This window comes from Gavia stellata, chromosome 5 (assembly GCF_030936135.1).
Source record: "Gavia stellata isolate bGavSte3 chromosome 5, bGavSte3.hap2, whole genome shotgun sequence".
Taxonomy (NCBI): Eukaryota; Metazoa; Chordata; class Aves; order Gaviiformes; family Gaviidae; genus Gavia; species Gavia stellata.
Genome location: NC_082598.1, coordinates 60828611 through 60850472, shown reverse-complemented (window position 1 = coordinate 60850472; position 21862 = coordinate 60828611). Strand labels below are relative to the sequence as shown.

The 21862-nt window shown below is 42.6% G+C and overlaps 1 protein-coding gene across 1 annotated transcript in view; it reads right to left on the bottom strand.

Moving 5' to 3' along the window:
• Positions 1 to 21862, bottom strand: part of TECRL (trans-2,3-enoyl-CoA reductase like) — a 70859-nt gene that overhangs the window by 44560 nt on the left and 4437 nt on the right. Inside the window, exon 2 of the mRNA XM_059817494.1 lies at positions 11043 to 11094. Within this exon, the coding sequence (XP_059673477.1) occupies positions 11043 to 11094 (52 nt within the window). The remainder of the gene's footprint in view (positions 1 to 11042; positions 11095 to 21862) is intronic.

Genomic DNA, 21862 nt, shown 5'->3' with positions numbered 1-21862 from the left:
TTTTGCAGCTGGCCTTATTTTCAGGCAGAACTCAGTGAAAGTTTTCAAAAATATTTTTGAAGCTGTAGAAACATGGCTTTTGTTTCAGAATTCGGAGTTGTTTACGGAGAAAGTGAGGTTGTATATTTCAAACCCAGAAAAAAACCCTAGTCTTGTGTTCGGTGACTGGCTTACTGGTTCTTTTTCAGCCTCTGATTTTCCATGTACAGTTCTCTTTTTAGTTTTTCTACCTCCAGATTTTCTTTCTAACCACACTTATGGAATAATTGTGAGTATAAACTTGCTTTTCTTTGTCTGAAGTTTTAGTAACTGCTGGTTGGCAGGCTAGCATGTTGAGTTTGCCCGCCCTAGGGAGAAAATCCAGTCTCATTAACTGATGCTAGGCATGACATAGCTTTCTGAACTGGAAATCATGGTTGGAAAACATGGTACCTCCTATATTCATTTTGATGGGAAATCAAAAGTATGAGCCATATTACCCAAAAAACAAGTGTGCATTGAAAACAGGCTAGTGTCTAGGCTGCAGCCTTAAACCCACATCCAATATATGTCGTCGCAACAGCAACAACAAAAGCAGTGAAGGAAAAGTTAAGACTTTCCAAGGTGTATGCTAAATAATTACAAGGTTTGTCTAAACTCAAAATCACAGAATCACAGAATCACTAAGGTTGGAAAAGACCTGTAAGATCATCAAGTCCAACCATCAACCCAACCCCACCATGCCCACTAAACCATGTCCCGCAGTGCCACGTCCACACGTTCCTTGAACACCTCCAGTGATGGTGACTCCACCACTTCCCTGGGCAGCATACACAGAAACACCCACCTTTCCCCTGGGCTCAAATGCCTTTACCTTTATGTGATAAATCTTGTTCAGATCATGCAGGAAATGTGGCTATACTTTGCCGCAATCAAAGCTTGCTTTGTATCAAGGCATCTAGCCAGTACTGAATCCAGTGTGTTTGGACTCACACAGCTACTAGGTTTGAAACGGCAAGTTTATGACAGATCTTCAAAACTTCAAGAACGGTGTCATCTTTTTAGGGATCAGAAATGTTCCTTCAACAAAGGTGCTGCCACGCAGTCATCTCAGTGTAAATTAAGACAGTCCTTGGCAATGGTCAAACTAAATGATGTGTTGTCAGCTTTCCACATGGGGACACAGCAACCACCGCTCTAACCTAATGGATACTGGGGTTATCTTCAGGAAAAACTGGATTGCTGTCCTAAAGATGAGCATATTCCAGAGAAGTCCCCATCTGCTCTTAGCTAGATGCTAACCTTTCCACACTTTCAGAAGCCCCGTGTATTTGTGTTTGTGTTTGCTTGTTTTCAAATGTTCAAAAAAGAGATTAAAACAATTTGAAAGGGAAGGTAATGGGGCAAACACCACACAGCCTCAGAGACTCGCTTCTCTTTCCAGAGTCTTCTGAGGAATTCAGAGGTGCCTGTGCCTCTGTTTCCCCAGATACGAGATGAGGTGTTTGAGTCCTTCATTGAAAACTTTGAGACTAATTGGTGGGGATAGGAATTAGTTTCAATCTAATGTCGGTTGGTAGAGCATGGTTGGGGGACTGGAAATAATTGAATGCAAGACTGGAATACAGAGGTAGATGTGCAAAGGCACAATCACTTATTCAGCTGCTTGTCTTTGATGCATTGCTTTCATTAATTTGAAACAGTAGCAAATACCAGGATTTGTTTGAAAGATTTCTTATTTTGGTTGCTCTTAGGGCTTCTTTCCCCCACGCCCAAACAGGAAAATAAATAAACAGGCTACAAATATGAGAGAGAGAAAGAGAGCATGCGTGTGTAAACAAATGCAAACCAGCTCACCATCACAGGGTGGCATCCTTCATGTTCAGGTCTGAACAGCCTCCCTTACTCTTGTCCTGCTCACCTGACCCTACCCCTAGAACTGCAGCTACTTGTTACGTCACACCTCCTCTTGGCCCAGTCAAGGGTCACCTATGAGAAACCTGATGTAGATACAGAGCACATTTAAAGGCCTGAAGTGATCTTGACCCTGCCATAATCAGCAAGCATCTGTCTTAATGGACACGAGATTCTTTTCCCAACCATAAGGACCCACTTTGGCTTTTAGTATCTTGAATTCCTTGAATGAGCATTACGCCCACATGAATCTGGTAGTGAACACCAGGTTAACGCTGGAAGTCTATCTGTTAATCAGACAAAAATGTAATACCTGAGTTTAAATTGATCTAGGAGCTGTGTAAAAACCAAAACTACTTGAGCATCTTCTATTAACAGTTCAGTAGGCTTTCATTCTTCATTTTAGCTGAGACTAGATATTCTCTAGGGCCTGGGTTATTTCTATAGGGTCTTGCACTGTCCTTTTGTCAGCTGAGCCACAGGCACTAATATAAGATGCTTTGTAACTAATAATAGGCAATTCTGATGAACAAATTTTGTTATTTGTCATCTAGATCTGTCAATTAAATCTACTACAAAGGCAAGAAAAGCAAAGACTCTAGCTATGAAATTTCCTTTTCTTAATGAGGCATTTAAAGAGCATCTCACATTTGTTCTCCAATTGTTTACATAGGATGTCATTTGTGATGCATTGTTAGAGCCCTGTAAATCTCAGCTGGGAACAATATTATCCCAGAGAGCAGAAAGGGCCAGTTCTGCTTCAAGCTACATCTCGATAGATTCGCTGCCTTTTCTTTTATTATGTTACTCATCTGAAATGATATCTGTAATCCTGCTAATGAAATGCAATAACATCAGATGCAGCAGCTGCCAAAAAAAAAGAGAAATAATGTGAATTTCCATTAAAGTTTTTGAATTGATCTTCACTTTTTGTATTGCTGGTTTAAATATTGCTGTTTTTTCTGAAGGTCATCGCATTTCTACGAGCATTTAATGGATAGCCTGGCTTTCGTGTTTTAGACACCTTTCTCCCTCCAGTTCAATAGGTCATTAGGCATATATTTAAGTCATTCTTTGTCCCAAATGTTTCTTACGGGATCACAGCCAACACAGACAAAAGATTCCAAGGTGGATGAAAGGCAGGTTCATGATTCTTATTGTACAGATGAGAAAATGAAGCTCAAAAGGGAGAAAGTGTCTAGCACACAACTCACCCCAGTCAATAGCGTTGACTCCCACTGGTTTTGAATCCAGTCTTAAAGACCTAAGTCTTAAACATCACATTCATTTCAGTGTGAATCAGGAGACTTCAAAAATCTCAGCTGGCCCTCTGGCTTTTGTTGTTATGTGTAGAAGACCAAAATGCTTTAAAAATCTGACCCTAGAAGTCTTGCTTGAGGTCCTATGTTACTAAGTGCACTGCTTCTTAAGGAGCTGGGCGAGCCAAACCTCAACCATTGGTTCCTAATTCAGTACATAATGAAAATATTCTTTCTAACTACATATACATTTCAGAAAGCAAAACTCCAGGGATATCTGATCAGATGCTTTTCAGACTGATTTAGTATTTCTTTCGCCACAACTTATAACGACATTACAATGCTCAGCAAAAGTGAACTGCAGGTGCTTAGTCTGGTGCTTGCTCTCATTGTGAAGCCCAATAGTTGGGAGCAAGAAGCCAAAAGTCAGCACCCCAGCTAGAAATGTCCAAATGCAAGTTCTGGGCTTTAGCAGTGTCAACAAGAGACCCATGAGTCTGGGCTCGAATGGGAGGGTTATGGCCACAGCTCAGGATGCAAAATAGTGTCTGTGAAGTGCACAGCACCTTCTGGAGGGCTACCCAATGGCTACACCGCTGTGAGCGCAGCTGGAGCACTCCATGCGTTGTCTGTCCCTTTTGAAAATTGGCCAGAATCGGTTTTCTGTAATTCCAACACAGAGTGTGGGAGAAAAAAAAAAGAGAGATTTTGGGGTCTAAGTATAAAGTAAATCTTTAGTCACTTGGAAGATTAAAATCATGGGGCTAACTCAGTTGGGCTTCTTCTTTCTTTTAACTGTGTTAGGTCAATGACACCATTCTCATTTCCTGACCAGTTATTACAAAAGAAATGAAAGTATTTCCAGCTTTCACAGACATGCTTCAATTATTTTGACAGCTAAGCCATAAATTCAAGTTACGCAAATCTGTACCAGTAGACAGACTCTTGTATTTTGTATAGAGAGATTTGCACCGATATGCCACAAATAAGCTGCGAGGAGGTCATCCTCCCGATACTTCTTCCTGCACAGATCAGCAATGAAGCTACCGGACAGGCTGGCCTCGTGGCTGAGGCAGCACGCCAAGGCAAGGATTTAGGTCTCTGTTGTGACATGCAGGCGCTGCAGAGGCAGGAAGCAATTTACTCTCGGATTAGATCTCCGATTGTGAGCTGGGGAGGAAGATGGTAGCGACTGGTTTGAGTTTTGTGGCAGGAGCTTTTGCTTACTTTGTGCTTAGCCTTGCAAAACAAGAAGTAAAGAGTTTAAGTGTATACAAGCCTCACTGTGGCAGTAACAAGAAATTCAAGGAGTTTCTAGTAAACTGAGTTGTGTTGACAGGCGTAGAGAAGTAGAAAGAGCTTAGGATTGCGTCATGTAAGGGATGCTGAAATTCATGGTAAACTAGTCTTCTATTGCTATCTGCTGTGTGACTAAGACAAAAGAAAAATAAATTACAAATATAAGATGAAATAAATATCACCATGTTTCCTCCTAATCTAGTCATTTTCATTTACAAAGTCAACACAGATGAATGAGCAATTTACCCAGATGAAATCACCATACTTCTTAGTGCCCATTTGCAATAACTGCCCGTCCCTCGTGATTCACCTTCATTGTTAATTTCTAACTGAGCTGTTATGAATGCAGAGAGGGGAAAGTTTATTGAAAACAATAGCTGGATGTGACCGTCAACCCAACGCGCTCTGCGAATCTGCGCCAGGGACGTAACGCTGGGTCTCTGCGCTCTGCAGTCAGCCAGCCTGCACAGCAGGGTGTTGCCTGTCCCTTTGTAAACTCATTCATATATGGATTCGAGCTGTGGCTCTGGGCTAGCGTGAACTACTTAGGACAAAAATGGGGAGGAAGGAGTTTGAGATTTTTTAAGAGCTATCAACTTTGCAGCTGCCTTTCTGTCTGGGGAGAGCATCCAGCTCAAGGCGACTCATGGCAGGATCAGGTTGTTGCCCTCTTTCCAAAATTTGATCTCCTAATATAGGACAGAAGAAAGATCCCTCTGGAAGGCTCTATGCCCTAGATATAAGGTATTTGGGTCTCTTCAGTTTGTGAGATGCATGAAGGGCTCCTGGTTGATTGACAAGCCACGACTATGAAGTCAGCTTGGGAGAGCCATAAATAACGTAATTCAGCTTCTCTGAGTCCCCAGCAGGTGTATTCATCGGGCACACGGGTCTCTCCAGGCATCAAAATTGACAGGTTTCATTAACTTTCTTCAACCTGAGAATCTGGCTGTAATAGTGTGGAGAAATCAGAGGAACTGCAGGTTCTCAGCAAGACTGTGTTATCAGACAGTCCTGATTATACAGAGCCAGTAGGCAAGGCGCTGGCTTAGCAGTCCCCATTTTCCTCGGTACTGCTCTTAATGACTAATCCCCACAGCATCCCTCCTCACCTCTCTGAGCCTTGCAGTTTAACGTCGCAGCCAGCCTCTAGAAGGGAATTACATGATGCAGTACAAACAGTCGTCCTTTCCAGCAACAGCTCCGCATCCAGCTCCGGCGTTTTAGCACAGGCCTGGCAAAACACGGAGTTACTCCTTAAGCCCTTGCTCTTGGAATCATGCTACTGGCTCTCAGATGTCATTAAAAACAGGGAAGCTGCAGATTCAGAGCGTGAAAACCCTTAGCAGACTTTCTGGAAAGGAGAAAAGAAAGAGGACCTCCTCCGCATGCGTTAAGCCCCTCTCACAAGGCTTGCCATGTGATTTCGAAGCAATGAGAGGTTCTTTTCCTTGCCCTTCACCAGGCCACCTTGGCTTCCACCGTTCTGTGGTTTGAAGGTCTGCTTCGGGGTTTTGGGTGAACCATAACCTGCTGGTTTTAAAACGCTGCTCTCCTTCCAGCTGCTCAGCACTGGCTGAGCTGAGCACTGCTGACAGGCAACTGGGGGGAGAAGTGAGCTGGAGGCAGTCACAGGTTGTTTTACGAAGGGAAGGAGGGGGAATACGCGGGGGCCTCCCGTGCGGCTGGAAAAGAATTGTGTGGTACAGTACTTCTGCTTGTGTTTGTCCTCTGAGACCATGAGGCATCTCCTTGCATTAGGCAATAAAGATTCTTAGTCCAGGCACTTGGAAGTCAGCGGGAGCATTTGATAGAGTCAGGGAAATGGCATGTTGGAAGGGCCTGCACAGGAGCTTCTGATCTTGCTTTTGTGCAGGGAGTCAGAGGGGGTACGCTCTGACCGTGGTCCGGAGGGTGATGACATCTAAGGGGCTGCCTGTTCTCCTGTGGCTTCTGGGGAACATGCAGGATGAGAGCAGGAATCACAGAATCACTAAGGTTGGAAAAGACCTGTAAGATCATCAAGTCCAACCATCAAGGTTGGAGGATGAAACCATCAACCAGGAGGTGAAACCTGGCATATGAACGCATCCTAACACTCTACCCTACAGCCTGTAAGGAGGAGGCTAAAAGAGAGATTGGTCCCCACCACAGAGAAGAAATTGCCCTGCCTTTCTCCTTGTCCTCTCTCCAGAAGAAAGCAAATATCTCATCGGTTTTCCAGGGAACATAGCTCTTAGGATCACTATAGAAATACCTGTAAGAAGGAGTTGGAAGATGGTATACCAGACTTCCGAAGTTTCATAGTGTCCAGAAATGATGCTATTTATTCTTGAGTGCCATCTACTGACAATTTCTTTCTTATTGATTTACGTTCATTGACATTGCTTATTTTAAATACCCTTTGTAACATCTGTTAGCTTAGATGGGGGGGCCTGCAATTTTGGAGCTGGAGGATTAGGAGTTAATATTTTATAGTGACAGCTGGCAGCTTGTAATGTTCTTTATTCCCCGAGCACCCCACTCCCCTCTGCAGACTGGGATATTCTGCACGTGATGTTTTCAGTTCTCTCTTCAACTTCCCTTTTTCCTTCCATCCATTGCCAGGCTCCCTCCCATCTGCCCTTCCTTCCCTGCCTGCTCCTTCTGCCTAGAGGGCAATTTCTGGCCTCCCTAAGCTCACTCTTCTGACTTCAGACAGTAGCTGTAGTTGTGCAACCTCCTTGTGCAGGAGGTTGCATCCACGAGTTTGTTACAGTATTGCTGAGATTTTATTTTCCCCTCTCCTTTCTGTTCTTCCTCTTCTTTCAAGAGCTTTTTCAGCAACTTTTGTGCAGTAACCTTGAAAATATTTAATGATCACTGACTCCACTATATTACCTGTTCTAGAGGTATTTTATTTTAGTTATGTGATACTTGAATTAGCATTATTATTACAGTTTTTCATTTTCTATCTGTAAGATTTCCTCCCCCACCAGTCCAATACATTTTGCAAAGATAAAAATAAATTAAAGGTGAAGAGTTATGGCCAAGGACAAGAGCTTGCAAAGTTTAGCCTACAAGGTATTTCTTTCCCCGTTGAAAACATAATCTTTATAGATAAAGAAAACGCCAGGTACCTAACTCATTATAAGCAGCTGAGGAAGTGGGACAAAAGGCTTCCTTCTTAGGCACTTACTTTTTGGCTTGGTTTCCCCTCTGCCACCTAGCCAAAGGAATGAGGAAAATAGTAGTAAAGTCACCTAGCACACAGCACCGATGTGCTTGAGGCTTCTTTGACCATACCTTAGGTAGTACAGTGGGATGGCCAGGCACTCAGCTGCCACTCAATTTCAGGCAGAAAACATCAAGCAGTAGAAAAGTAGACATTTGTACGATGCCGCTATAGAGGATGTATTTTTGTCCTCAACATACTTAGATTGTGGAACTCCTTCCCAGAGGATTTTGCTGAGGTCAAAACTGTAAGTAGGTTTTAAAAGGATTAGACAGATTCATGGTGGGCAGGTGTGATGTTTGCTATTAAGCGTGACAGCCTGGATCTAACATCTGTTACGGAAAGCCCCTGTGGCGCCAATGGCTGGAAGGCTGCAACAGGGAAACTGCTGTCCTGTGCTGACCCTGGTTGGTGCTGCCAGACCCTGACAGGGACCGTGGCTGCAGCAACCGGGGGCCAATTCAAAACAGCGGGTCTTCAGTCTGGAGAAAGCCTTTGAATTCCCATGGAAATGGCAGTTTGGTCATTCTCCACTAAGAGCTCATAGATCCCCGAATCTCCAGTGATAGAACTGGGGTTGCCCCCCTGAACTCAGTGCCACAGAAAGCCCAGGGTTGGGCTTGGCCAGGGTTGTTTCAGTAGAGACAGTTTTGCTGAAATGCGGGCTAAGGAGTATTTCAGGATTTGTTCGGGGACTTCTAAGTCCGTATTCTGCCTTTCATATAAACACAGATCCAAACTACTGTTTGACTGACTTAGAAACTACTGAGCGGTAACATGTTATGTGTCACTTGCATCCCATTTCTTTTATTTTAATGATTAACAGCCTCCTGTGCTGCAATTCGTAATTCAGCCTTTTTCCTCCTTTCTTGAGTCAGGCAGCGAAAACTGATCAGTGACAGAGATAATGCTTGTGAAATTGCTGCACAGGGGTTCCTCTCGCTGAAGGACTGACAAGATACCAGCTGAGGAGAAGGCTTAATTGCATGGGTGATCAAAGGAGAACGTATGAAGACAGGGAGACTGTAAGTGGGTGTGTGTAGGAGTGTGTTTTAGCAAGAGATTATAGGGGAACACGTGAGTCTGGCACACACAAAATGACAGAAATTAATGCATGAGCTAGTACAAAATAGCGTGCTAACCAAAGGCATCCACAGATCAGCTTCAACCCCTTCTCAGCTGTTGCCTAAAAGAACTGTATTCGGTAAGCTGTCATCCTCCAAACTATACGAAGAGAAAAAAGGGAAGGTTTGTTCTTTGCAAGTTGGGGGGAACCTCATGAGACAACAACATCCAGGCTGAACTGGAAAAGAGAGATCAAAGCAATGAGCTGGAATGGGAAGAAAGGACACGGGACACTGACAGGGTGTACTCCCGGGAATGGTGGGAATTGAACTAAAAAATTGAAAACTGAAAAAGCACCGAAGGCACACGCCAGCGCTTCCATGTGCTGTAAAATGCTGTACTGTCAGAGTTTTGGTTCACGATTTGTGTCGTACTTTGTTGTATTGCTTAGGGTCTTCCTTTATACTCAGCTCCACTTACATCACTGGGAATATCTGAGGTGTAAGGTACCTCTAAATATGAAAACAGGTGCCACTAAAATGGCTTATACACAGACTTGTACCATTTTAGCCCAAATCCATTAAAAACCTTATTACAGTTAAATTGGCATAAACCTCTGTGCCAGTGATCTTCAACTGATTTAAGGTGCATCAATATAAATCCAGTTTCAATTGATTTGAGAGGGTCGAGGCAGAAATGCACTGCATTTCACAAACTGATGGGAGGACATACTCTTACTGAAATATTAAAATATGCACTCAGTCGTTTCATATCCAGCTCTGGGGTTTTTGAACTTTTACCATTTTGCATTTTACAAGCCCTTACAGGGAGTGAAAACAAGTAGTTTTGGAGCAGTCAGGTCAACAGCCTTTTGCTTCATCAACCGAACCTTTGTGCAACCACAAAAGCCTTCAAGTTTAGTGTTTCATAAAATTCTAAGGACAGAGGAGAAGCATATTTCTTCTACTTACTCTACTCCGAACTCAGTATTAGTGTCTGACTAAAGCTTTTTTTTTGCAAAAGGCATCTAGCCTTTAGTTGAATACACCCTTTTTTGTAAAAATAATGAAAGCCCACCACCTAAGATGCTTACTCCAACAGTAAACCGTCGTGCCTCTTGGAACCAAATACCTCATTCCTAATTTGAGTTTCTCTGCCCTTCACTTCCAACCCTCAATTTTTGTTGCATCTTTTTCTACTCAACTAAATACCTTTGCAGTTCTAAGAAGTCCAGCTCAAGGTAATATGCCTTGCATAGACCTGCACATCTCAAATGTGGGTGACACCCAAGGTTACCAGTCCTCATCACAAGTAGCACTTTACTTCCCACAGACAGGAATGAGAGAAACATTTCTCAGTCTAGGAGCAAGGGTGGCACAGTCAGGATCTCTACAAACACAGATACAGCAGTATTTTAGCATTTCGGAACTCTACACATGTATACATCCTATAGGTTTCAGGTACATTTGGCCCCACTCCTCTAAATCCTGACCAGCAATTCAGTGGATAACGGTAAATGCCATCAAACTTTGGCACTTAGCTACTATCATTGCTCTTTCTCCCACCTTTCCAACCACCTCCCTCTAGTAAGGGCTGGAGGCGTGTAGCTAGGAGAAGGCAGAACGAAAGCATCCAGCAAAACTGCTCTGTTCTCTTGCAGGAAGAAAAGAGGGATTTTTGAATGTGATTTTTCTCATCTCTTCTCATGTACAAGGTCCGTATCTGCAATCTGTATGTGCAAAAATTACCCTCTCCCCCACTATTTTCTCCCCTCCTCGTGGATGTGAAAACCAAAAAAAGCGGTACTAGAAGGAAGGGAGGTTGCCCTGACCATTAAGGAACTGGACATGGCTGAGTCAGTTGAGAAGTCCATCAGATTGCCTCCACGATCCCAGATAAGTCGTTTAATCACTCTGCGCTCGTGTTCCCCACTACAGTAGTTATTTCGTCTACATGGTCTGTTTATGGCCAGCTTGAAGCAATCTCATGTTATTGAAGCTTATCTAACATAACACTATGAGGGCAAATGCGGTTGTGGTCTTGAATTGACACTGTGTAACGTTAAAAAGAGGGTAGAAGAGTATTGCCCCCCGTGGGCTGGCAGTGATAAATTATGCAGTCCTCTCCTTCCAGCGTCTCACATCTGTGATAGCTACAGCAGAACCTTAGTCCAAACGTTGCTCTTATTTAGCACCGGAGCTGTCAAGCCAGTCTCAGCTTTCATGCGAGATTTCATGAAAAATAAATTTGACAGTTTCTCCAAGCTGAAAGGCCTCTAACCATGCCTCCAGCCTGCTAGCCGTAGTACTCACATGCTTTGTGAAATTTGTGTTTCACATCAAGAAGGGTAGATGATGGAGGCACCTGGAAAAGAAAACAAAATGCACACCGATTAATTTTTCTCTCTTCTTCACCCTGGGATCCCTTCTCCCCTCCTCTAATGAAGAGATGATTCAGTTTGTCTGCAAGTTCCTTAGGCAATAATGAAGCAAATGAGCAAATTTGCTCTCACACGGTGATATGTTATTAAGGATTGTCCACATCTGATTTACGCATTACCTGGGCCACCTCTGCTTGGCCAACGGAAGGGTAAAATCCCAAGGGTCAAGAGGGAAAGCATCTGGCCCTGCTTGAGTCAGTGACTGCCCCCAAGATCAAACCAGTGGGACAACTTGAAGGCTTAGCTTTAAAGTTAGGTTCAAGAATGCTGAGGCCTGGCTCTTAAAGATATGAAAGGGTTTTCCTGAGGGGCCAGTAGCAAAGGTGGCAGGTTCTGTCCTTTCTGCCTGAAATGAGTTTGCTTCCGCATGCTGTTGTTCACGTGCGCTGAAGCAATTCAGGTGTCACAGTGTTAGATGGCAGTCTGGAGGCCTTTTAGGCTCTATTTTATTATGTATATTGATTTCTTTGCACAAAGTATCTGAGAAGCACAGGATTTACTAGAGCGAAAGACTTAGAAGTACCTTGCATTTACAAGGAAAGGCAACGGAACACTTCAGGGAGTTGTATGTTGAGATTGAGGTGGCAAGAGGCAAGGGTCTGGTCTTAACAAGACCATCCCTTTGCAGTTGACACTGGTTTAATATTCTATATTGTTCATTTAAGACTGTGTCTTCACCATGGGGATCTGCTTTGGTTCTAGCAAGAGACCTCATTGCTGCAGTCAGACAGCAGAATGCGGAAAATCACCTTCCCTGGGGACTTTAGGCACCTGGGCAGCATAGGCTAATGCCAGTATGAAGTGGTGGTGACATATAGCAAAATCTTGAGGAGCAGCAGAATTTCTTTGGGCTGAGGTAGAGAAAGAGCTGTGGCACTATTTTCCCCGTCTGGGCACTCATCAGCTGGTTCACAGCACCTCCAGCTTCCCTAAGTCTAACCAGAACGCGGCAGTTTCCTGACGCAGCCTCCTTGGCAGTTGCACAGGAACCCAACAGTTCTGCCCTGCAGAACCCTGCCTGTCTCTTCGCGCCTAAAGATTTCTATGGGATTTGCTGGGCAATCCAATTCCTCTTTCATTGAATTAGTTAGAACTCATACACTTAAGCATTAATCGACTCACTGAGCCTTGCTTGGATCTTGGCACCATCTTTAGCCTGTAGCCCCACTTCTTCCAAATGTAATTAGTGATATTTATCTATCTATCTATTTTACTTATGAGTGATATTAGTGAATTGTGACAATAACCACCTGTAAAAAGTAGAGAAGAACATAAGGAATCCTGCTAGTAGAGATCAAGTCAGCACCTAAACATAGGTTGTTTTGCTGAAAAGACTGAGTCTGGAGAAATACTCATGTAAGAAAATAAAATTGCTGACTCAAAAGCAACAGATCCGTACAGGAAGAAAAGTTTTGCTCTTATATCATTTGACACCCCACACAAATATACAATATATGTGCCGTTAGTGCTCAGGAGTAAACCAACTTGTTTCCAGTAATAATAGGAACAGGCAGAGAGCTCAATACAGGTTTCAATGATCGATCTAAAGCTGTAAAATGATACATGTGCTAAAGTGTATGTAAAGTTCAGATTTTTCCTAGCTTTTTCTTTGGGTTTAGATAAGAACGCTTTCTTTTCCACAGTTACAGAGGGTTTTACCGGAAAAGTCCTTATTTGCAGAAAGTGCTGTAAGTGAACCTCGACTTAAACCCTGACTTGTCTCTCTGATGCACCTGCTAAGTGATGCCAACTCTGCCCAGATCAGGGGCTGGAGTCCTTAAAACCAAGGACATACCCTTTCCCCCTCCCCGGCATCACCAAGGTCTGCGTTGCACCCAAACCACATTGAACATTACTGGGCCAGGAAAGGGACATTGCCCTTGGAGTTCCTGAAGCCAGCTGGGTCCCTTTTCTTCCCAGCTACGGGGAACAATCGAAGAAGCCATCTTATCTTTCTCAATTCAAAAAGGGAAGAAAATATTTTATCTGTATTCATTGCACTTAAGTCATTCCACGCAACATCCAGTAGAACAGCGCATCTCCCATTGTCTGCATGTGCCTTTTCTTTTAATGTATACAACCGCTGTTGGCTTGAATATGGGAGATGGGCGGGGGGATATGTTTTCAAAAACCTCTAAAAATATCTGGAATTGCTTTCTTTACACCTTGTAATCTCACACCTGGGAGGTCTGGAGCCCAGAACCCATCAGATACGGATGCAAGTGCTGTTAGCTGGCAAGGATCACACGGCACACAAGACCGCAGACCGAAATCTGTCGTGTGTCCTGGCGCAGGGCAGGTGGGCAGGTTTTCAGAGCTGGCATTGCCAGCTCAAGGACGAGGATGGTCTTTTCCGATGCGATGGAGGATCATCCGGCTTTCTAAATACAGTATAAGCCACGTTACTGCAGGGCTGACATCCCTACAGGAGATCGTGCCGTGTTCTGGGGAAGAGTAGCCAGGGCCAACCTGTGCTCTGGAAAGCTGATCGTCTCATTACATCAAGGGAAGCTGGAAGACTGTTAAGCTGAGCACACTCACAGAGCAGTGCTAGCTCAAAACGGAGCCCACGGTCTCTGCATTCCCGAGTATGTCTCGACTTCAGGGCAGCGCTGCTTTCCATCAGTGCAAAAATTCTAGTCCAGCCCTTCTTAGCAAGTCTACCTTTACATCCCTCTCCCATTTTTCAACCTGAGATTCATATCACCTAAGTTTAGCTATCAAAAAAATTAGTCTAAGCTTGTGTTTTAGGTCTGCCTATAGAACCATGCATGCACCTTAGGTGTTTCAAAGTTACAGAGTGCCTGCCAGGATCTGTGCTTACAATGGCCTGCTGCAGCAGAGGAACCAGTGAGTGCATCCACCTGGTGTGGCGTGACCCATCACGCACCACCTCCCCTACACCCAAAGCCGGTGCTCGAACCATGTAGCTGCGGCTGGGGGGGGACACCGTGCTCTGTACAACACCCGTGGGAGAGGCAGAACTCATTAGCGAGAGCTCTGCCATGCCCGAGTACCTCCAAGCTGCTTCAGGCTGGTTTAAACCCCGCCAGCCCAGGCAGAGCGTGTACCGGGGCGGTTAGTCGCAGCGGGCCGCGGGCACCCGAGGAAGGCCTGGAGCATGCATCCAGCCGGGAGGGCAGGGAGACATTTGGTTTATGGGCCAGCTGGCTTAGAGAAGGACCCTTCCACCTGAGACAAACTACACAGATCGCAAGTTGAAAAATAACACAAATAGCTTCCTCTTCGGGATGGGCTATGACATAGAGGAATGGCAGTGTCCTTTCCGAGGCAGAATAATGAGGCTAGAGCCACAAAAGAATGAAATACATTTTTTTATGATCTTGATAATTCTGTGTCCTTTTTTTTAAAGACCTCATAAAACAACCGGTGAAGTTATAGATTCTAATATTGATCAATGTGAAGATGGATGCTGAGACATCAACTTACTACTAAGAGCGTCCTCTTCGTAGACCATTAATTATCTTTTGTTCTTTTCATTGTACATCAATACGAGCTAAAGAATTGTAAGGACTGGAACAGCTTCTGCTCTTATTACCCTTTGTGCTAACTGAATAAAACACCCTGGAACTTTTCACTATAATTATTAGTCTTACACTCCTTTTATTCTTTTAAATTATTTCTGAAAGTGTTATAACTTTCCTTTTCCTCTATTTCAGCAGTTTTCAAATACGCAAAGGGAAAACAAGAGTGAAAGACCACCCTTGGTTTATTTAAAACAAGATGAATGTCATTGTAAAAACACCTCTTACCTGGCATATACCTTCTATGTCTGATGGCCAAGCCAGTTTTCCCTCCAACTTCTTAACTTGTAGTCTAACACCAGGTTTTAAATATAGTTAACTTTCCAGTAAGCTGCTATCATGTGTAGGGTTCAAGACTACTTTTTCGTCACAAAAAAAAATGTTATGAAGAAATGCAGATTTTATAGGTGTGGGTTGCATTCATTACACTTTTCATTCAGAAATGGACGATTTAAAAACTTCAAATCCTCTTTTTCCTCTACCTTCATAGCAAAAATTACTTCTACTTTTCCATTCGAGGCAACTTTTCATTTTTTAGGAATTCAAGAATGAAAGGACCTTCTGGGTCATCCATTTCAGTTCTATCCTTCCTTTATGCAGCAATGCACAAAGCATCACATTTCTTTTTAAGATTTAAAATACCGTATTAGTAACTTAGGCTATGGCTCAAGGAAGAGCACTAAGTGAAAGATATTATGGGAACTTAATACTGTCTTTTGTGAGTGCAAGCTAATCAGATAGTTATCCACTTTCATACCTCTTTCACATTTATAAGTCAAGGAATTATAACAAATCTGGTGATCTGTATGTAATTGCATCACAGTTCCTGCACTAAAGAATGATTTTAGGGGTTAGAGGTCAGCAGAATATCAATAAGAATTTGAATAATAGGATTTTAGCAAATAAGTGATCTTTCATTCAACATTTCCTTTTGAATGTGTTTTCTCTTTGTGACATGTCAGTACCACCGCGCTGCTGAGTCACCTACGCCCCACCAGGCAGTCATTTTCCATAATTGCAGAAATGCAGAAATTCTGCCGCTCCGGCTGCTCATTAACCACACACGGCCCCATCTTCAGCCAGGCTAAATTTGTTCAAAAGGGTGACATCAGCTTATTGCAGCTGAGGATCTGACCCCAAAACAGATAACCAGCTAATGGGAAAGCCAGGTAATTTCCAAATTCAGCACTCGACAAATACTTCATCTGCTTCATCATTACTGCTTCTGCACCCTGTCCTTGCTTTGGGACTGCGCTGCATTATCAGAAATCAGCAGCATTTCACAGAAAGTTCATCGGGAAAAGACCTGTTCTAACTCATCTCCCTCTCTTGTGAGTTTGGCTTCTAGATCAGGTTACTTTTTCTTATTGATAATTTTCAAAGACAGTATTAAAAATTGGGTACCGTTTTACTGTAACCTCCCTCAGTGTGTCCCACACTGCTCTCTCGTTAGCCTGGTGAACCAGCATGCTGGCGTGTCCAAAGAGATATAAATAGATGAGCCCACCGTGGAAATGACGTAGAATTAACTACATATAGACAAATGTTGTCAGCAAGTACACAAAGGCTTTATATGGAATTTAATATTTTACTCGGTAGACTGGAGGAAACTGCCTGCTAAAGAGCTAGCGCAGATCTCAAGCCAGTCTTCCCAGAAACTGGAGGTATTCAGAACTATGGCTGTAGCTCAAGCGGTTCCAGTATACATGAGAAGGGGGCTGTATCGCTTAGTAATCTCCGAGATTATTATGTGGTCGCGTGAATTTTGGCATAGGAGATAATCCAACTGACTAATATTCCCAGTGACTGTGGGTCAAGTTATCAAAGAATACACATAACCACATGCTTCCCGGGCGCAGTCATGTCAATTAACACTAGCCAAGTTTGTCGCGAAAGATGTTATATTGGTTTGGTACTGCTAGCTGGGTACTTCTATAAAAAAAATCCTCTCCCTTTGCAAGAAATCTTCTGAAAAAGTGTCAGACACCAGAAGGAGCTTTTTCTCCCTCTGCCGAAGATGAGAGTGGAAGTAAAGAGAATGCAGTCCATTAGAAGGTGTGCAGGCCATCCATCAATTTACAGAATTCACCACGTTCACCTATTTCTGAGCAAATCTGCCTAGAATTGGCATGCCGCCGTGCCTTCTGACCTTTTGTTAAAGGGAACTAAGTAAGGTTGCTGTATTCACCTTGGGAGCGTAACAGCAAAACGAGTCAGGAAGCCTCTGTCACAACACTTTTCTGCCAGGAAAATGGAATTGTTCTGGCAAAACTCCGGATGTGTAAGTCTGCGTGGACTACAAATTTAAAAAATGAAATAGAAAATGTTTTTTTTAAAAAAATCCTGCTTCAGGAACGTGCTGAAAATTCATTTTGCTGTGCTATTTTCATTTCTTTTATTTCTCATTGGTATGGAACTTTCATTACTTTTGCATTATTTTATGACACATCAATCATGATAGTGTAAAATAATATAACGCACGGCTCTCATGCCATGGAAAATAACCCAATAGGAAATAATATGCAAACAAATGCACTATTAAATTGTCAAATAAATTGCATGAGAAATGAAATATTTATTGTGTCATAACAGATTGAAAGATTCCAAAACTAATTTGTAATACAATCTTTCCCAAATTCTACCTCAACAAAAATTCGAGACTCATTTGTCTTCTCTGTAACTTGCAACTCACAAAGAAAACAACATTTGGGATATGCACTTAAAAAAAAACCAAAAAAAAACCAAAAAAAAAAAAACAAAAATCCCCAACCAAACAACTAATTTTGACCAGTTCTTCTCAGGAAGAAGTTGGAGTTTTGTTTGGATTTTGATTGCCAGTCCTAGCACAGATTAATTATATAGCTCAGCTGTGAAATCTCTCTGGCTTCGTCTTCCCTTTTCTATCAAATGGCTGTAGAGATTTATGCTTGCTTTTTTATTCCTATGCAAACTGCTAACATCTAAAATCCAGCAGCACACCCAAGAAACTCAACCAAGACTTAGCACAGGATGGTCACAAACTATTTGGGGGACAGTATGAAAAGGAAAAGCACTCTGCCTGTGCTCCCTGCTCTGAAACACCATGCTACCCAGTCACCAGCTTCCAGAGACAGGCAGGAACTAAGTCATCTTTTGAGGCTTTTTTCCTTCTCCTTCAGATTTATTTAAATTTGGCCAGTAGGTCCAAAGTTACGTTGGGGAGAGCAGGCAGGGAAAGACAGAGAGACAGCAAGGACCCTGTGGTCCTTGAGGGCAAGTATGAAGCTGAGAAGCAGAAAGGAATGGGAAACGAGGGCGATACATGAGAATAATTCAACGTCATCAGGTCAGTTAGAAATCTAAGCACTTTGCACCATACCAAATGCAATGAAGAGCTGCTTTGCTGTACTTCTGGTACAGATTCTCTGACTGCCACAGTTTGTTCTCTTGTAGCACAAGAGCTGTGTGTATTAAAAAAGGAAAGCTCGCATTTTAAGGACTTTTTAAAATCCGAAATTGCATAAACGTAGGCAGATTTGTTACAATGATAGCATTAATATATACTGTTAGATATTTATAGATCCATTACTACATGGCTCAGGTGTTTTGTGGAGAATCACAGGTCTGATTTCAGAAAGAACCTGAAGCATGCTCTGATGGACCAATAAATCATGGGCAGGAGTATTTTAATGCTACCATAATGCCTATATGAGATGCCGTTATACACCTAAATTTCCATCATGGGTTGTGCTGATTAACTGTTAGACTAATAAAACACCTACAACTCACTATGGTCTTCTATTGCTCCAGTACGTTCATAATGTGCAATAATCTGCAAATTGTCTTTGATGCAATAAGGCAAGTGTGCAGCTGGGGTAAAACCTCATAACTTTGTTGGGAAAGAGGACACTTTCTGGGAATGGGCTGGGAATCTGCCTCTACAGATACACTTTTGGCAATATGTAGCATAGTTGGCTGTTACCGTTGGCCAGAATGGTTTATGTTCCTGAAGGGACTGGAGCACCACTGGCGTCTCAAGAATTCGTTCTCTTGTTTTTGCTGAACTTTGAATCAAGCTTAAATTTTTTGGACCATTTGTTATATTTCATTTTTTCTTTCTTCCCCCCAGGCTTAGACTTTTCTATCTAAAATAAGAGATGTACAAATACGTCATTTAAAGGCAATTCTAAGCTTTGAAAATTAGTATCAGCTGAAGCATTAGTCTTCTGTAGTGGCTTCTGTAATTCTTTAAATTACCCCTTTACAAATGCTAAATGCCTTAAAGTTACCAGCTTCTCCCCTCCCCAGTCCCTCTCTTCTAGATAAATCAAAGGCTATTTCTCCAGGTATTCTATTTAAAAAGCCGTATTGAAACAAGAATGGTGACAGCAAAGAGCAAGCAGAAATTAATATGTCTAGTTGCCTCTTTTCATCTGAAACTATCTGCAGCTATATTGACATTAAAATGATGTGAATTTCTAGTAGAGTAGGAAGAAATGAGTGTAATGCATTGCTTCAACAGAATTTGAATATGTTTACCTACTTTACCAAGTGTAACTAATAACTGAGGAAGAAAATACTACTGTCATCACCTCCAGCACTGGGGGGGTAGGCATAAGATTCAATTCTTATGGGCAAGAAAACTTGTAGACTTTATAACATGTTTGTAAGTGTAACGTATTTTCTTGCGGTGCCTCCCAGCAGGGACCAGACCCCTGTTGCGCTGGATGCTGTGAAAACATACGGTAAAAGACACAACGACATCCTCCTTCCAAAAGGAAGTAAAAAAGAGGACTTCCACAGCAATGAGCCGACCTCCAGCTAGTTTTGTGTCTGTGTTCCTTCACCGGTATTGCTGCGGGAATGCCTGGTTTGTGGGACACAGCGCCAACGTGTGCTCTTCCCATGGAAGCCCCCTCCTTTGACATAGCTGGTTATTCAGTCCCTTTGGGCATCTTTGGCATCAGCGGCAGGACATCTCTAATGACAGAGTGCTTGAATGAGAAAGACGATGATCTTAAAAATCCTATACACGAAATGAGGCCACTGTGGAAGCGCAGAGGTTCTGCTCATTCTCCACAAGGAAGAATCTAGAATCCTGACAAGTGAAATACTAAAATTGCAGGAAAAAAGACTATACAAGGCAATGAAAATATTAATCTCTTTTCTGGGAAAGAACTTCTTTACTGTACTTCCCTAGAGAAGATTCTGATGTAAAAGGCAATGTCCTGGTACCGCAAAGAGTTCCTTTGCAGAGTTTCATTGCCTGCTTTAATGATTGTATTTGCTCACCTAAAAAGAATGCAGTATGTCTAACCTCCAAGTCATGATGTGAGAAGTTATTTTTATTTGCTAGAGATGACTATGCAAAAGAGAGCTGGTGATGAGTGTTCTTCTTGGCTGCTCATTTTCTCTGACAGAGCTGCAACAAACAGGCGAGAGGAATAGATTTCTGATACTGGAGAAACCATTTCTGCCTGTATCCGATTTTGTTGTCGTGCCTTTGTGAATCCATTGTATTGCTAAGCCATAGCATGACGCTACTATTTTAGGTGCTTTACAAACAAAAATGCTTGTGAACTCCTTCAGAGACAGACAAGCCTTTCAGAGTCATCAGAATAAGCCCTAATTCATCTTTGGCAATAGATGTAGTAACACATATACAGTGTAATATTTAACAGCAAGAAGAGTTGTAGATGTAAGTGACTGGATTGATGCATAGATTCGTGTTATGCTGGGCGCGACAAAAATGAGTAACAAAAGGACAAGCCCTATGCAAGGGTCCTTTAATTTAAGAAAAATAACAATGTTCACATGACTTTCACTGTAGGCATTGCACGGCACGTCTACGCTCACAAACATATAGTTAAATGTTCCTACAGTACGTATCTCATTAACCACAAATGTTTAACTACCAGTAAGTGGGTCTTCCAAAGAGATTTCAGTGGGAGAGGGCATGGGGTGCATGGAAGACTGGTGTAAGGAAGGGTCGGAAAGCAGCTTCCATCGTCTTGGCAGCACAGCAAGAAAGGAGGCTCTGTCCCGCACGCCTTAGGAAGCAAACTCTCTTCTGCAGGCCTTAAGAAGTTGTCTGGAAAGGAGGGCCACTGCGTAGCAGCCAAAACCTGAGTTCGCACCTCTGCTTATAGCTTAGCTTGCAAAATGGTATAGCACGGAACTACTGAGCTCTGAGGCTTTCGATGGGAAAAAGCTTTCTTTGCCAGTTTCCCCAAAGGTGATTTATTCTGTGAAAACTATATTGTGTAACACTTTCCACCTTAAAAGCGACTCATGCAAAATTAATTACGTTGCACTATGTTTGTGGGAAAATGCATTTTACCACAAGTTAATTTGAAGAAAAAAATATTACACAATGAATGCTAGAACAGAAACAGTTATGAGTTGCCTTTAACAGCATTTATAAATCAAATCACTGCACATCGATAACTTTAAAACTAACCTACATCAGGCTTTTGGAATAATGTACAAGTAAACCAGTTTTTGAGTAGCTATGTATTTTTCATAAGTTGTGGCTGATGATGAAAAATGTGGATTATTTGTTAAAAAATACAAAAAGGGATTATTTTCTTTCATTTTTAAGACGTGATGAATTGTGCACGTTCCGTTGTTTTCTATGCCTTTTTGGAAGTAATATGGGAGCCAAAATCCTTAGACATTTTAGAACTCTTTTTCATTGAAAGTATTTCTAACAAGAACTCACTAATTACATGCCCTCTCCTCTTTACAGACAGACGGGAATTTCTGCCATAGAAATGAATAAATTGTGAGGAAAAAAGGGACTTGTGATCATCTAGGCTCGCCTGCTGTTTTACACTGGCCAAGGAAGAGATTTATTCCTTGCTGAATACTTCTTCTTGAGCAAGAAACCCGTACGACTCATATTTCAACTACAGAACGTCTTAAAAAAATGCGGCATCGATTTGCACGTTGAAATGTCTGAAGATTCACCCACAATATGCCCAACTGTTACCTATCTCACCCCTTGACTGACTCTCAAAACATGGACCAAACCTCTCGGCTAAATTTGCCTAATTGTGGCTTTCAGCCACCAGTTCTCGTACGGCCTTTGCCTGCTTGGGCAAACACCTTTCCGCTCGGAGAAATCTTCTCCCGGGCCGTAGAGGGATCTTGGGTCAGGCAAGATGCT